The 13,073-nt window shown below is 54.1% G+C and overlaps 2 protein-coding genes across 2 annotated transcripts; both read left to right on the top strand.

Moving 5' to 3' along the window:
* Positions 1 to 2,277: 2,277 nt before the first annotated feature.
* UCN3 (urocortin 3) lies at positions 2,278 to 3,032 on the top strand. Its single transcript, XM_009919755.2, has one exon. It carries the CDS (start codon positions 2,279 to 2,281, stop codon positions 2,753 to 2,755), a length of 477 nt encoding a protein of 158 aa, XP_009918057.1. The 5' UTR covers position 2,278; the 3' UTR covers positions 2,756 to 3,032.
* A 6,835-nt stretch (positions 3,033 to 9,867) lies between these two features.
* On the top strand, positions 9,868 to 12,115 carry LOC104318481 (tubulin alpha-1 chain-like). Its single transcript, XM_009919756.2, has 3 exons — positions 9,868 to 10,045; positions 10,243 to 10,391; positions 11,129 to 12,115. Exons 1-3 carry the CDS (start codon positions 9,868 to 9,870, stop codon positions 12,098 to 12,100), a joined length of 1,299 nt encoding a protein of 432 aa, XP_009918058.2. The 3' UTR covers positions 12,101 to 12,115.
* Positions 12,116 to 13,073: the final 958 nt, after the last annotated feature.

Below are 13,073 nucleotides of genomic sequence, written 5' to 3'. Positions count from 1 at the left end.
TCTGGAGAGGGCAGCGGCAGCTCAAACCAGCTCAGTTCTCTCCCAGCAGCCGTACTGGTTCTGCAAGGGCTGTCGGTGATGTTCCCATTCTCCATCCAGCAGCTCGGGGCCAAACAGTGTCCCCAGGAAAGCAGGGGCTGCAGGCAGGGGCGAGAAATTTAGCAATTTCTAAATTCGCCCCCCCCAAGCTCCCCATCCTGCTAGCAGGGGCTGCAAGGTGGGGGGAGAGCTGCTTCGTCTGGGACTGAAATGCAGCTGCAAAGGGGGAGATTTTGGGGTGGGAGACAGATCTTCGTTCCGTTAAGCCTTTGCAAGCAAAAATCTAAGTCCCAGGATTTAAATGTCTGATTCGGGGCTGAAGGAAGGAGAGTTTTGGCTCTGAATCGCCTTCACATGGGAGTTATATGCCTGGGAAGGGTTTTCCTCCCCCATCCTACAGCGCCAGCTTTGCCAGTGCTGCCTGGGTCACGCCTTGGCTGCTGCATCGTCTGGACGCAGGGCAGAGTTAAGGGGACGGTTGCTGCCTGGGGAAGCTCTGTGGGGTTTCACGCAGGGGCGAGTGAAGCAAAGAAGTGGCAATTGAGTGGCTCCCTCAAATCCTGCCTGTATGACCTGCCCCAAGCTCCCCCCTCCAAGGGGCAGCGAAGGGCAGAGTTAAGGGGATAAACCTGCCCCGGTCTTCCTCGCCACAGGATAGCGAAGGGCAGAGTTAAGGGGATAAACCTGCCCCGGTCTTCCTCGCCACGGGACAGCGAAGGGCAGAGTTAAGGTGACAGCAGTTTCAGGGACTGTGGCTCAGTGGCAGAAGAGCAGGTCCAGGGTGACAGCTCCTGGGGAGAAATTATTTGATTTGACTTTGGATCAGCGTGAGGACATCTCCCCCACCCCTCAGCCCCTCCTGCAGCGAGGCACAGCCTCCATCCCCAGCGCTAGCCCCAAGACACATATATCCATGGAGACTTGCAGGAGCCATCCTGCTCCGCAAGAGCTTCCCAAGGGCTTCCCCCAGCTTCCTTGGCCCCTCCACACTCCCATTCCCATGGGAAATAATAACTTAGCAGCTCACAGCCCCAAACCAGCAGTGAAACCTCAGCCCCAGGCAGGGTCCCGCACCCCTGGGGACTATCCCCAGGCCAGAGCTTGCCGTGCGATGTGGTTGCCACAAGATGGGGCCCAAGGATTGGGAATGCCAGCATGCCTCCAGGCACTTGGAGGGCCCTTGTGCCCCCGGGGCTGGCCCCAGGGACACTTGTCTGACCTTGATGCGGGCAAAGACCCCCACCAAGAGATCTCTGGTGGCCTTTTTGAGCAGTCGGGTGGGTATACAGGGAGATGGGTCGCTTCCCGGAGAGACAGGACTCAGAGACGGGGAGGTTTTGCAGAGCAGGAGGGTTATCCTGAGGTTTTCAGCCCCTGCAAGACCCCAAAATGACTGTATTTCAAGCAGGGAGTGATGATGCTGAGCTGTGATTTCGGAGGTGCCCCAGGTCCCCAGGCAGGGCTGTCCACAGGGGGACTGTGCCCCAAATGTGCCATCGGATGGGGCAGCCTGTCCTGCATCCAGGGTGGAGGGGGGTCCTGAGGATGGAGCCATGGGGTAACAGGCAATCCCGGAGCAATCCAGGGCTGGAGAGGGGACATAGGGCCATCACACTGGACAGGTGGCAGATCACCCTCCCAGCACTGGGGCTGACTCTCCCCCACTCTCCATGCCCTTTTCAGAGTTGTGTGAGCAGGTAGATGGACAATTTCTGGCTTCAGAGAGCACAGAAACATGGTGGCTTTAGGCTGACCGTAGAGGAGCTGACAGGAAAACCTACCTTTACAGCAGCTGGTGGTACCCATGGTTACTCCATGGAGGTGTTAGCAAGGTGGAGAGGGCTGCATGGGGACTGCAGTGAGATTGGCCCAGGCAAGGGGGTACCCACAGTAGAAACCAGCTCTCCTGCATCAGACACTTGTGTTTCAGCAAAGGGATGACCAAATCCTCCCCTCCATGGAGGCTGCAGCCTTGCAAGGCACCTTGGACATCCTACCTCCCACCCAGCACCCCAAAACCAAGGGCTGAGGTGTTGCAGCTTGGAGGAGGAGGCCCCAGGGCAACTCATTCCCACCTGCCCTAACCATTAGACGGGACCTGGGGGGAACCTGGGAGGTCAACCCAGGTCCATGGGATGTGGGAGGATGGCGGGACAACGGTGCTCTGCCCTGAGCCCCGCGGGAAGCTCATGCCCATCTCTGCCCTCCCCTCGCTGTTTCCACTGGGCAGGCCACCGCAATGCCCCACACCAGGCTGCTGCTCCTCCTCGCCCTCCTCTGTGCCGCCGAGACCAGCCGGGCTCTCCGCCTCTACAACACCGCCTCCATCTTCAGCTGCCTCAACGCAGCCCTCGCTGAAGCCCAGAAGAGCCACCCAGAAGAAAATGCCATCTTGGACAAGCGCAGCTTCGACTCCCCATTGCCAGTGGAGGCATCTGAGGAGGAGGAAGAGGAGGAGGGGGACACAGTGGATGAAGAGATGGGGAAAAGGACGTTCCCGGGGGAAGGCCATTACAAATATGTCTCCCAGGCACAGGTGAAGGGGAAGACGTACCAAAACCGAGCCAAGAGCGACCGTCGCACCAAGGTCACCCTCTCCCTTGACGTCCCCACTAACATCATGAACATCCTCTTCAACATCGCCAAAGCCAAGAACTTGCGGGCAAAGGCCGCTGCCAATGCACACCTCATGGCCCAAATAGGGCGGCGAAAGTGACCCCCCCCCCATGGGGCAGGGGGGACTTGGAGCAGGGCTGGCTGAGTGGGGCCACCGCCCAGCCCCAGCCTGCCGGCCAGAGGGGACTAATGGCCATGTATGATATCAGTGTTGTATATTTTTGACCCATAGAGCTACCTAACTTTCATATCTCTTCTTCCTCCTTCTCTCCTTCCTGATCTCCTCCGTTACTCCTCCTTGACATTTCCACGCGCGGGGAAGAGGCTCGTGTCCACAGCAGGGCAATGGGACGTGTCACCTTGGGAAGGTCCCTGATTAAAGCTACGATCTCTTGAGTTTCCCATGCTTTGTTCTCCCTTCGCCTCCACAGGATGCTCGGTTGGGTCTGTCTGGGCCCATAGCCTTTCCAAAACATCCCTCCAGCTCAACCTCACAGCCCTGTTCCCACCACGGTCCAGACCCCACTCCCTCCCAAGTCCCCATACACAAGCTGTCCCTATGCACAATCATAACTGCATTGGGAAGGGAAAAGCAAGACTGGTCAGGGGACGTCAAGAGGGATTTCCCAGTTTCTTCTCCTGGGGATTCTCTAGGTTTTAAGGTTGTCTTGCAACCACCCCTTTCCCCACCAGCACCTTCAGCAGTCACAGCTGGGACAGTATCAACATCCCCATCCATGTGGCCCTTCGTGAGTGTCCCCAGGCCACCAGTTGGCCCTGGCCAGGGCCACCTCATGGCCTCAGGTGAGTTTGGACCCAAAGAGTTGCAGATGCCTCCCTGGCTGCTCCAGACACACCACATGGGGTCTGTCTATGTTGCCCAGTCTAACCTTGCTCACTTTTCCACCATTGTCCCTTTCCTGGTAGACCTCTGTACTGTTTTTTCAGCTGCTACAACTTCGGCTCCCCATACGCAGACCGTCCCCATTCACCCCGCTCTTATCCACCCTCCACTGAGCCTCAGCTCACCAAGCTCCCTCCCCTTCACCTTGGAGTACTTATCCCTTCCACTAAATCTCCCTTTCTCTTCACCTCCCAGCCCAGCTCCAAGATGAAACTGCACCTCTTGGTCTCCATTCCTTCATGTAGCAGGCATGGGAGGTGGAGAGATATTTGGCCCTCCCTCCCCAGGACACGTTTCCCAAGAGCAGAAAAGCAGGTCCCACCAGCCCCATCCAGGGCATGGCCATGGGGAGCATTCCAGGTGGGACATTATGAGGGGACAGATCTCCAGTTGAAGGGTTGGCACATGGACCCATCAGCCATCTGCAGAGACATAGCTGGACGCCTTCCCTCTTCGCCCCACTGGGCACCCAGAGGAGGCAACACAGCCAAATTCAGCCCCAGAGAGTTGTTGCAGTCTGCTGTAGCCTTGGACTATACGGCCCTTCATGTACACTGTACATAGCTGTCTGCATTTTTATAGCCCAACACCCTACACATCCATCCCCCATTGGTATATTGAGCTCTAGTTCAGCAGGATGTAGGCATTGTCCCCATTTTACACCCAGGGAAACTGAGGCACACATACCCGCTCACATCTGGTCAGGCAAAGCACGGAAGCGCAAGGTCAGACCTGGCCAGGCACCCAGCTGGATGCACTCTCGTCCCTTTGTGGGTTTGGCCAGAGGTGTGCCGAGGTTGTCCAGGCTCAGCCTTTCAGATGCACAGGGCTATCTAGAGGAGCCTTGGAATAGCAAGGAGCAACAGAGGGATTTGCTCACAACCGAGGGAGAAATTACTGCTTTGAGCAGAATGTTGAAGAGGGTTTTTTTCCCCTTGTGCGCTCCAGTAAAGCATTGGCCAAAGCAGGGAACAGGCTTTTCCCTACCACCAGGTGCCAGGGGGAATCTGCACCAGCTCTGGTTGGGATCCTTTTCCAGCACCAGGTTAGACAAGGGGAACATCTCAGCCCTGTTCTAGTGCCTGGAAATCAAAATATCACATCCCTGGGGCTCACGCGGGGTCTTTCCTCTGCTCCCCTTTAATGAAGGCAATTAACATTGAAGCGACACCATGGGAACAGATGAGGCAAGGTTTTTGCTGGCACCAGGCTGCGCTTGCATGTGCAAAGCTGAGATGGAAACAGCAGATATCAGCTGATAGCAAGTGATGGGGAAAGCAGAGATCCTCCCTCCCCAGGTGCAACCCTGCAGTCTCACCCACACCCAAACCCTTCCAAAATTAATCCTCATTCTTAACCTCTGCCAAGCAAGACCGGGGATTGCTTGGAGGGGCTGAGATACAGGCAGAAGTCAGACAAGCCAGATTTCCTGAGGAAGCTGGATGGAAATTGGAGCACTGAAATCTCCATCAGCACCCACCTGGGTCTGGGAGCATGCAGAGCCAAGGCTGCCGTGCTTGGGAAGGACAGTGTTGTTGTTTGGGGTGATATGTTCATTTTTGTAAAAGCCAGGTGTGGATTTGGTCTTTCCTGCCATTTCATACAGGAACTCTCGGTATTGCACTCAAAACAATTGGTTTGCTCAGTCATGGGTGCACAACCACTGCACGCTCACTCTGGCCAACATATCCTTCTGCTTCCACTGCCAGCTCCCTTCCAGCCTCTTCATAATCCTTCCCCAGGCAGCCAGCTCTTCCTGGCCTCCAGGAACCTCCTCGTCCTCCTACTCCTCCTGCACGTGCCAATGCTCCAAGGCCTCCTTCACCCACATCAGAGCAAACCTGAGATGCTGCAGTGGCATGAGAAATGCTTGAGGAAGGGGTTCAGGCAGTGTAACTCGACGGACATTGAGCATCTGGCCAAAAATGCACTCCCACTGTGCAAGGAGGTACCCACGTTCACATCCATGGGGTCTTGGCTAGAAAAATAAAGCCAATTTCCAGCAGTGACCGTGGGCAGAGTTAGCCCATGCCCCACGGGACAGAGAGCACAGGAACACGGTGGCCTTGCAGAGCGTTACGGTAGGAGCTGAGACCCAAGCAGGGGGGTGAGATCCACTTCAGGCTGCAGATAAACCTACAGGGAACCATCCCTGGTGGCATGAGACCCTCTTCCTGAGGTGTCCTTTGCTGCTTCTGGGATGTCCTGTCCCACTCCTGGAATGTTCTGTCCCACTCCTGGGATGTCCTGTCCTGCTCTAAGCTGGGTCAGGTGGGGCTGTGACCAGCTTACCCAGGAACAAAGCCACCTCCAGCCACCCAGGAGCTTTGCATGGATCCCCCTCAACACAATTTGTGACATGGACAGGAGTACATTAAGATGCAAAAGCTGACCCCGTTCTTCAGAGGAGAGTGAGAAACTGCCCCCACTCTCAGCCCCAACTCCATTGACTGGTAGACATGTGATTTGCTCTGCTCCATGTCCCTTTCACATGCTTTTGCTTTGACTCTTGGACTGTGGCCTTCCTGACCATTTTCTGGCGGTTGTGCCCTGGCAGAGTCCCATTTTCTGCCCTCCTTCTCAGAAGACCCCAACCCTCCCACTGAACCCGAGAAGGGTGGTGGGACAGAGGGGAACCCATGTCCAGGGCACTAGACCTTGAGGTTTAATAGTTCCCATAGAGGCAGTACCTATGTCTTAAGTCTAGATCAGATTTTAAAACTCATGTTTCTGGCCTCTGGGCCATCCCGTGTCAGTGAGTTTCTTGCTTTTGTGTATGCTGCATGGAAAATAAAACCATTGTCTATTTGCAATGTGATGGACTCACTGGTACCTCTCAGTCCTGGCCTTATGCCGTATACTGTCACCTCTCTCCACAGCTGTCCCAGGTCCTCCAGGGCATCCATCAACCCCACATCACATAACAGCCTCAGCATCTCTGATGAAATTTTGCCACCTAACAGCTGTTCTCCCTATTTTAGAGAAGGGACACTGAGGAACAGAGAAGTCCCCTCTCCCACCAGTGTGCCAGAGGCACACAGGTCCTGCGCTTCCCTCAGGCAGTGGGACCCAGCTCCACAGGGTCCAACAGTCTCTGCACTGTTGATGGCCTGGGGCCAGGGAGAGGGATACTGCACGTGGGTCAGGGCAATCCCGAGCACAAACACAGGCTAGGCGATGAGCGGACTGAGAGCAGCCCTGAGGAGAAGGACTTGGGGGTGTTGGTTGACGAGAAGCTCATCATGACCCAGCAATGTGCTCTCGCAGCCCAGAAAGCCAGCCGTACCCTGGGCTGCATCAAAAGCAGCGTGACCAGCAGGTCGAGGGAGGGGATTCTGCCCCTCTGCTCCGCTCTGGTGAGACCCCACCTGCAGTACTGCATCCAGCTCTGGGACCCCCAACATCAGAAGGCCATGGACCTGCTGGAGCGAGTCCAGAGGAGGGCCATGAAGATGATCAGAGGGCTGGAGCACCTCTCCTATGAGGACAGGCTGAGAGAGTTGGGGTTGTTCAGCCTGGAGAAGACTCCAGGGAGACCTTCTAGCAGCCTTCCAGTACCTAAAGGGGGCTTATAGGAAAGCTGGAGAGGGACTTTTTACAAGGGCAGGTAGTGATAGGACAAGGGGTAATGGCTTTAAACTGAAAGAGGGTAGATTTAGGTTAGATGTAAGGGAGAAATCCTTCACTGTGAGGGTGATGAGGCACTGGAACAGGTTGCTCAGAGAGGCTGTTGATGCCCCATCCCAGGCAGTGTTCAAGGCCAGGTTGGATGGATCCCTGAGCAACCTGGTCTAGTGGAAGGTGTCCCTTTCCACAGCAGGGGGGTTGGAACTCGGTGATCTTCAAGGTCCCTTCCAACCCAAACCATTCTGTGATTCTATGCTGCAAAATTCAGGCGTGGCCTGGGTAGCTGGGTTGTGTTCAACGAGCCAGTGCTGCCCTGGAACTGGGAGAGCCTGGCTTTCTTGTGGGACCAGTGGTGGAGAAGCCATTCCAACCCCATGACATTACCCCAAGGCAGGATCCACATCCTGCAACTCCTGTCCATTCCCAGCAGATTCAGCAGATGTGCTGTTTGCATTTGGAAAAGAGGGGTGGAAAGTAGAAAGCATATTTCCAGCCCTGAAGAAAGCCTTAAAAATGAGCATCCTTAAATTAAAATAAGAATTCTTAAATTTAAAAAAAAATAATAATAAAATAACCCAGATACTCCTCACACACAAAAAACCCCCATCCAAAGCTCTGTTCCTGATTTTACAGAAAGCACTCTTAGACATCATGGGGAAAGCAATGCTGAAGGAGTACTTAAAAGCCAAAGAAACTCCGGACTCCATGGGTCTGCAGGTGCAAGCCCTTCAGAGCACCTTGATTACCCCACACAGCTACTCCTCCTGGGACAGAAACACCTGAACCCTTTGGCAGCAGGTGCCTTCAGGACGAGGGAGCCCTTTAGCATCATCTACCTGCTATAAAAGGGCCAAGAGGGAAGCAGGTAGGGTGTGTTTTTAGTGAGGTGGTTGTGTTTGTGGTGGGGGCTCCAGGTGGTTCAGAGCCATGGTGAGTAGCTGTGGGGCTTGGGTTTGCTCTCTGACAGCCATGGTTGGTTCTTCCCAGCTCTGCAGGAGGATGGAGCTGGAGGTAGCTTTTCTTTTTGGCTTGGGGGTTAGGTGTCTTGCTCTTGGCTGTGGGTTTCCCTGGGGGTGAAAGTGGTTGTGGGCTCTGGAGGAGAATGTGAGCCCTGGAGAAGGGGCTCCTGGGGGTGCAGAGCTTGTGCTTGGGGGTGTCCAGCGCTGGGTTGGCCTTGGAAGCCTGGTGTCCACCTCTTCCTGGCCTGGGGAGGACTACCCTGCTGAAATGCCTTCAGACTTGCCTGTTCTCATGTGTGAAGATACTCTGAAGGTCTTGCTGGTGGCATCTGATACAAGGCTGAGCTCGGTGCCCATCTGATGCTGCTGTGGAGCTGAGGCAGACCTGGAGCAGGGGATGAAGGTCTGTCTTTGTAGAGACTGGCTCAGAATCCCTGTTCTGGCCCTGGTGTGGGGGATTAAGGCTGTTCTGGGACTGTTTGTGTAGGAAGAGAAATGCAGTGGTGGCTGTGGGCTGATACATTGGATATCAGCCCTCTGGGCAGGGCCCTCTGCTTCGGTGTAGGATGTTGCTGCCCTGTCTCTGTGCTTGGTAAAGTTCTTGCTGTGCCAGGCTTCTTGCATAAAGGTAATTTGGAGTTGCTGTTCTGGGTCTCCAGGCCACAGCTAAAAGCAGGTGGTGAGGGCAGGCTAAGCACATCTGAAACTTTTCTATCTTGTAGCTCAGGGATTCCTGAATGGGATATGGTTTTGGGTTGGTTTTTTTTTCCGCTAGTAAGCCTCTGTGAAAGTCTCTATTCCAGTCTCTCTGAAACCAAAAGCCTGGCTCTCACAGCCTCCTGTATCAAGCAGTTCAACAGCTCAGCCACACATTCTGCATAGGGACTGTTCCCTTTGGTTTAAGCCAAGAGCAGTTGCTTCATGGGGCAACTGCTAGTCTGGTATGGAGAAGATGAAGAATTGGTCACTGCCCATGATTGCCTGGATCATCTCTAGCTGTCTTCAGCCAGCTGAACCTGCATGGCTGTATCTAGTCTAAATGGAGATGAGAAACTGCTCTGACAGTCAATACTTGAAGCCCAAGAGCACAGGCTTCTCCCATCAGAGAGAGGCAGAGGTCTTCTGCTGCTGCCCATCTGGGTGGGGGGAGGCCTGCCTCTAACTCCTTGGGAAGGGCATGGCGGGGGGAGCTTTGCACTGCTGTCTAATGCTGGCTGGGGTGAATCATTCCCCCCTCCTCCCAAGCTGAGAGCACCATGTGAAGTACCTGGGAAGGCTGCCTGTGCGTTGTCTTCTGCTCCAAGGCAGGATCAGCAGAGGAGAGAGAAGAAACCATGAGCAGCTGGACTTGGTGGCCTGCTCCTGGGAACAGGGCTGTTGAGCAATGTATTGATTAGTGCTGGGATGCAGAGGGACCTACTGCGGTGCCCTAATCTCTGTATCTGCCTTGGTGGGAGACTGCAATGTCTCTCTGAAGGCCTAATGCTTAGTTGTTGCTCGTTCAGCAGCTCTTGGGAGCCTGCTATGGAGAAAATGTCCTGGCTGCCACCAAGCTGGGCTAATGCTCCTCTTGTCCCTAGGTTGTTGGCCACATGTTCTATCGACACCCTGATGTGCCAGCTTTGGTCTAATTCCTCAGTGCACATTCCTAACCTCCTCTTCTCTCCCATCCCTGTGCAGAGGGAGTGTATTTCTGTCCACATTGGCCAGGCTGGTGTCCAGATGGGCAATTCCTGTTGGGAACTGTATTGCCTAGAGCATGGGATTGAGCCAGATGGCATCATCGTCTCTGCATCCTCAGGGCAAGCAGGGTCTTCCTTCGGGACTTTCTTCAGTGAGACAGGATCAGGAAAGCATGTGCCCAGAGCAATATTTGTTGACCTGGAGCCCACTGTCATTGGTAAGTCATGGAAGGTCTCCAAACCTCATGGGGGTGGAGGGAAGATACCTTCTCTGACCTGAAGGGTGGTGTTGGCCACGTAAACTGTTGCTGGGGCTGCCAGCATCCATGTGAAACCGCATCTAAATTAGTGCGAGTAACTTGGTAGACAGTGGATCTTGTGACAGTGACACTCATGAGACTTCAACTTCCTCCAGATGAGGTCAGGACCGGGACCTACCGCACACTTTTCCACCCAGAGCAGCTCATCAGTGGCAAAGAAGATGCTGCCAACAACTATGCTCGGGGCCACTACACCATTGGAAAGGAGGCCATTGACTTGGTGGTTGACAGGACTCGTAAAATGGTAACAACCCTGTGGAGGGTCTTCTGCATTAGGACTCTTGTTGCTGTTGTCCTGGCCATCAAGAGATGCAAAGCAGATTTTGGTCAGCTTGACCATGCCACTGTGACCTGGAACAACATGACAGGATACATGTGGGTGTATTTCTTGCTGGTTGGGACTTGAGGGGAAAACGAGGGACTAAAGATGCCCCCAGCCTAAGGAGAAAAACAAGCAGTTGTGATTTGTCTAGGCAAGATGGCTTTCTCCTAATGGGTGTAGTGTCTGCTGTGTCAGTCCTGATCCAACATCTCATCTCAAACCATGTCACAGCTCAGCTTCTGGCTACTGTCTCCCCTTAGGCCTCTCCTCCCTTGTGTGGTTGCCTCTGGAGTATAAGTTTTCACCCATGTAGACCCTCAGAAGTGCTGTGATAATGCTAAGATACTCTTGATTTAGGTAGAACCTCTTAGTGGCTTTCAGACTTTTCCTAATCTTCATGAGTCCCTATCTGACCTAATATGTCACTCAAACCAGGCTTTGCTTCCTGCTAAAAGAGGAGATAATTTAAAAGTAGTGGTGTTTGCTGTGTCTAAAAGATCTCACCTGTTAGAAGTGGAAGGTGTGTGTAAGCACCTTTAAGTTAAAAAAAAAAAGGCCTTAAACTTGATGGCTGAACACAGTACTTGAGCTTAATTTAAGTCCAAGAAGACCGGAATACTTCCAACTTGGTCCTTCTAATCTTTTCCTTGGTGTTGCAGACTGAGCAGTGCAGTGGTCTCCAAGGGTTCCTGGTGTTCCACAGCTTTGGGGGAGGCACAGGCTCTGGGTTCACCTCCCTCCTCATGGAACGGCTCTCCGTGGAGTACAGCAAGAAGTCCAAGCTGGAGTTCTCTGTGTACCCAGCCCCGCAGGTCTCCACAGCAGTGGTGGAGCCCTACAACTCCATCCTCACCACCCACACCACCCTGGAGCACTCGGATTGCTCCTTCATGGTGGACAACGAAGCCATCTATGACATCTGCAACCGCAACCTGGACATCGAGCGCCCTACCTACACCAACCTCAACAGGCTGATTGGGCAGATAGTCTCATCAGTCACTGCCTCTCTGAGATTTAATGGTGCTCTGAATGTTGACCTGACTGAGTTTCAGACCAACTTGGTGCCCTACCCACGGATACACTTCCCACTCACCACCTACGCACCCATCATCTCGGCAGAGAAAGCTTACCATGAGCAGCTGTCAGTGCCGGAGATCACCAATGCTTGCTTTGAGTTCTCCAACCAGATGGTGAAATGTGACCCGCGCCGCGGCAAGTACATGGCGTGCTGCCTGCTGTACCGGGGCGACGTGGTGCCCAAGGATGTGAACGCGGCCATTGCGGCCATTAAAACACGCCGGTCGATCCAGTTTGTGGACTGGTGCCCCACAGGCTTCAAGGTGGGTATCAACTACCAGCCTCCCACGGTTGTGCCTGGGGGAGACCTGGCCAAGGTGCAGCGGGCTGTCTGCATGCTGAGCAACACCACGGCCATTGCGGAGGCGTGGGCCCGCCTGGACCACAAGTTTGACCTGATGTATGCCAAGCGAGCCTTTGTGCACTGGTACGTGGGGGAGGGCATGGAGGAGGGGGAGTTTTCGGAGGCCAGGGAGGACCTGGCTGCCCTGGAGAAGGATTATGAGGAGGTTGGAAGGGACTCGGGAGATGGAGAAGAGTATGATGATGAATAATATTTTTACCTGTGGGAAGGCAGCTTGGATGGAGCCATTTGTATGCTAGTCTTGCAATTCCTTCCAGAGAAGGGAGTCGTGGGCTAGGTCTGAGGAAATGTGACTTGGAAACCCTGCTGCTTGGCCAAAAGCAACTCTTTGGTCAAGATTTGTATATGCACAGTGTTGGCTGAATAAATGGTAACCAGCAAAACATCTTCTCCTGTCTTGATGTGCCACCTAAATGGCTCATGGGGGGCCTTGGTGTGGGGTGGGGGTGTGTGGTGGCTGCAGGGTGGTGGTTCCCATGTTGCCTTGGTCACTGCAGTCCTACCTGTAGGGTTTTCCTGCTTCTAGATGCAGGGGTGAGCCCTGCCAACTGGGGTGGGTGACAGCATGACGTGAGTCATCTGCCCTGGGGTGGAACTGTTGTGTTAAACATTGGGGTGACAATCCTACTTGGGCACTGGCTGCCCATGGTCTGTCCATTTTCTGAAACAGCTGGCAGTGGGGTTTCTGTGCTGTTCTCTGCTCCAGTGAGTAGCAGAGAGTGGGGTCTGGTTTCTCTGGTGTCCTGCTGCAGTACAGAGCCCTGCTAAAGCAATCTGTGTCCTGCTGCCAGGGCCAGGCATGCCTGGAAGTCTAACTGGAGGTGAGAATTCAAATACCTTGGCTGTCTGTCAGTCTCCTATAAAAGCACCCAAACACTGTACTAGCTCTAAGTTCTAAAGCAAGGAGCTGTCTCCACAATTAGACTTCATCCCTCTTGTGCTGGGTGATGGCTGTTCCCCAGACATGATTGCTGCAAGAATCCCTGCAAACAGCTAATGAACTGAAAAGCAGGGTTTAATTTTGATCTCTGCAGATCCCCTGGACTGCAGCATGTAACTTCCTCATGGGGGACTCTCATCCCAGTAGGTGATGCAAGAAAAGGATCTGGCTGGGATGTGGTAGGGAAGCTGGATCTGCAGTCAGGCTGTAATTGAAGAGCTGA

This window comes from Haliaeetus albicilla, chromosome 14 (assembly GCF_947461875.1).
Source record: "Haliaeetus albicilla chromosome 14, bHalAlb1.1, whole genome shotgun sequence".
Classification (NCBI taxonomy): Eukaryota; Metazoa; Chordata; class Aves; order Accipitriformes; family Accipitridae; genus Haliaeetus; species Haliaeetus albicilla.
This window is presented reverse-complemented; position numbering and strand designations above follow the sequence as displayed.

Bases quoted from the DNA above. Each gene is read 5' to 3' on its own strand.
- UCN3 (XM_009919755.2), top strand. From the start codon at position 2,279: ATGCCCCACACCAGGCTGCTGCTCCTCCTCGCCCTCCTCTGTGCCGCC.
- LOC104318481 (XM_009919756.2), top strand. From the start codon at position 9,868: ATGGGCAATTCCTGTTGGGAACTGTATTGCCTAGAGCATGGGATTGAG. The intron at 10,046-10,242 runs GTAAGTCATGGA...AACTTCCTCCAG, and splicing joins CCTGGAGCCCACTGTCATTG to ATGAGGTCAGGACCGGGACC. The intron at 10,392-11,128 runs GTAACAACCCTG...TTGGTGTTGCAG, and splicing joins TTGACAGGACTCGTAAAATG to ACTGAGCAGTGCAGTGGTCT.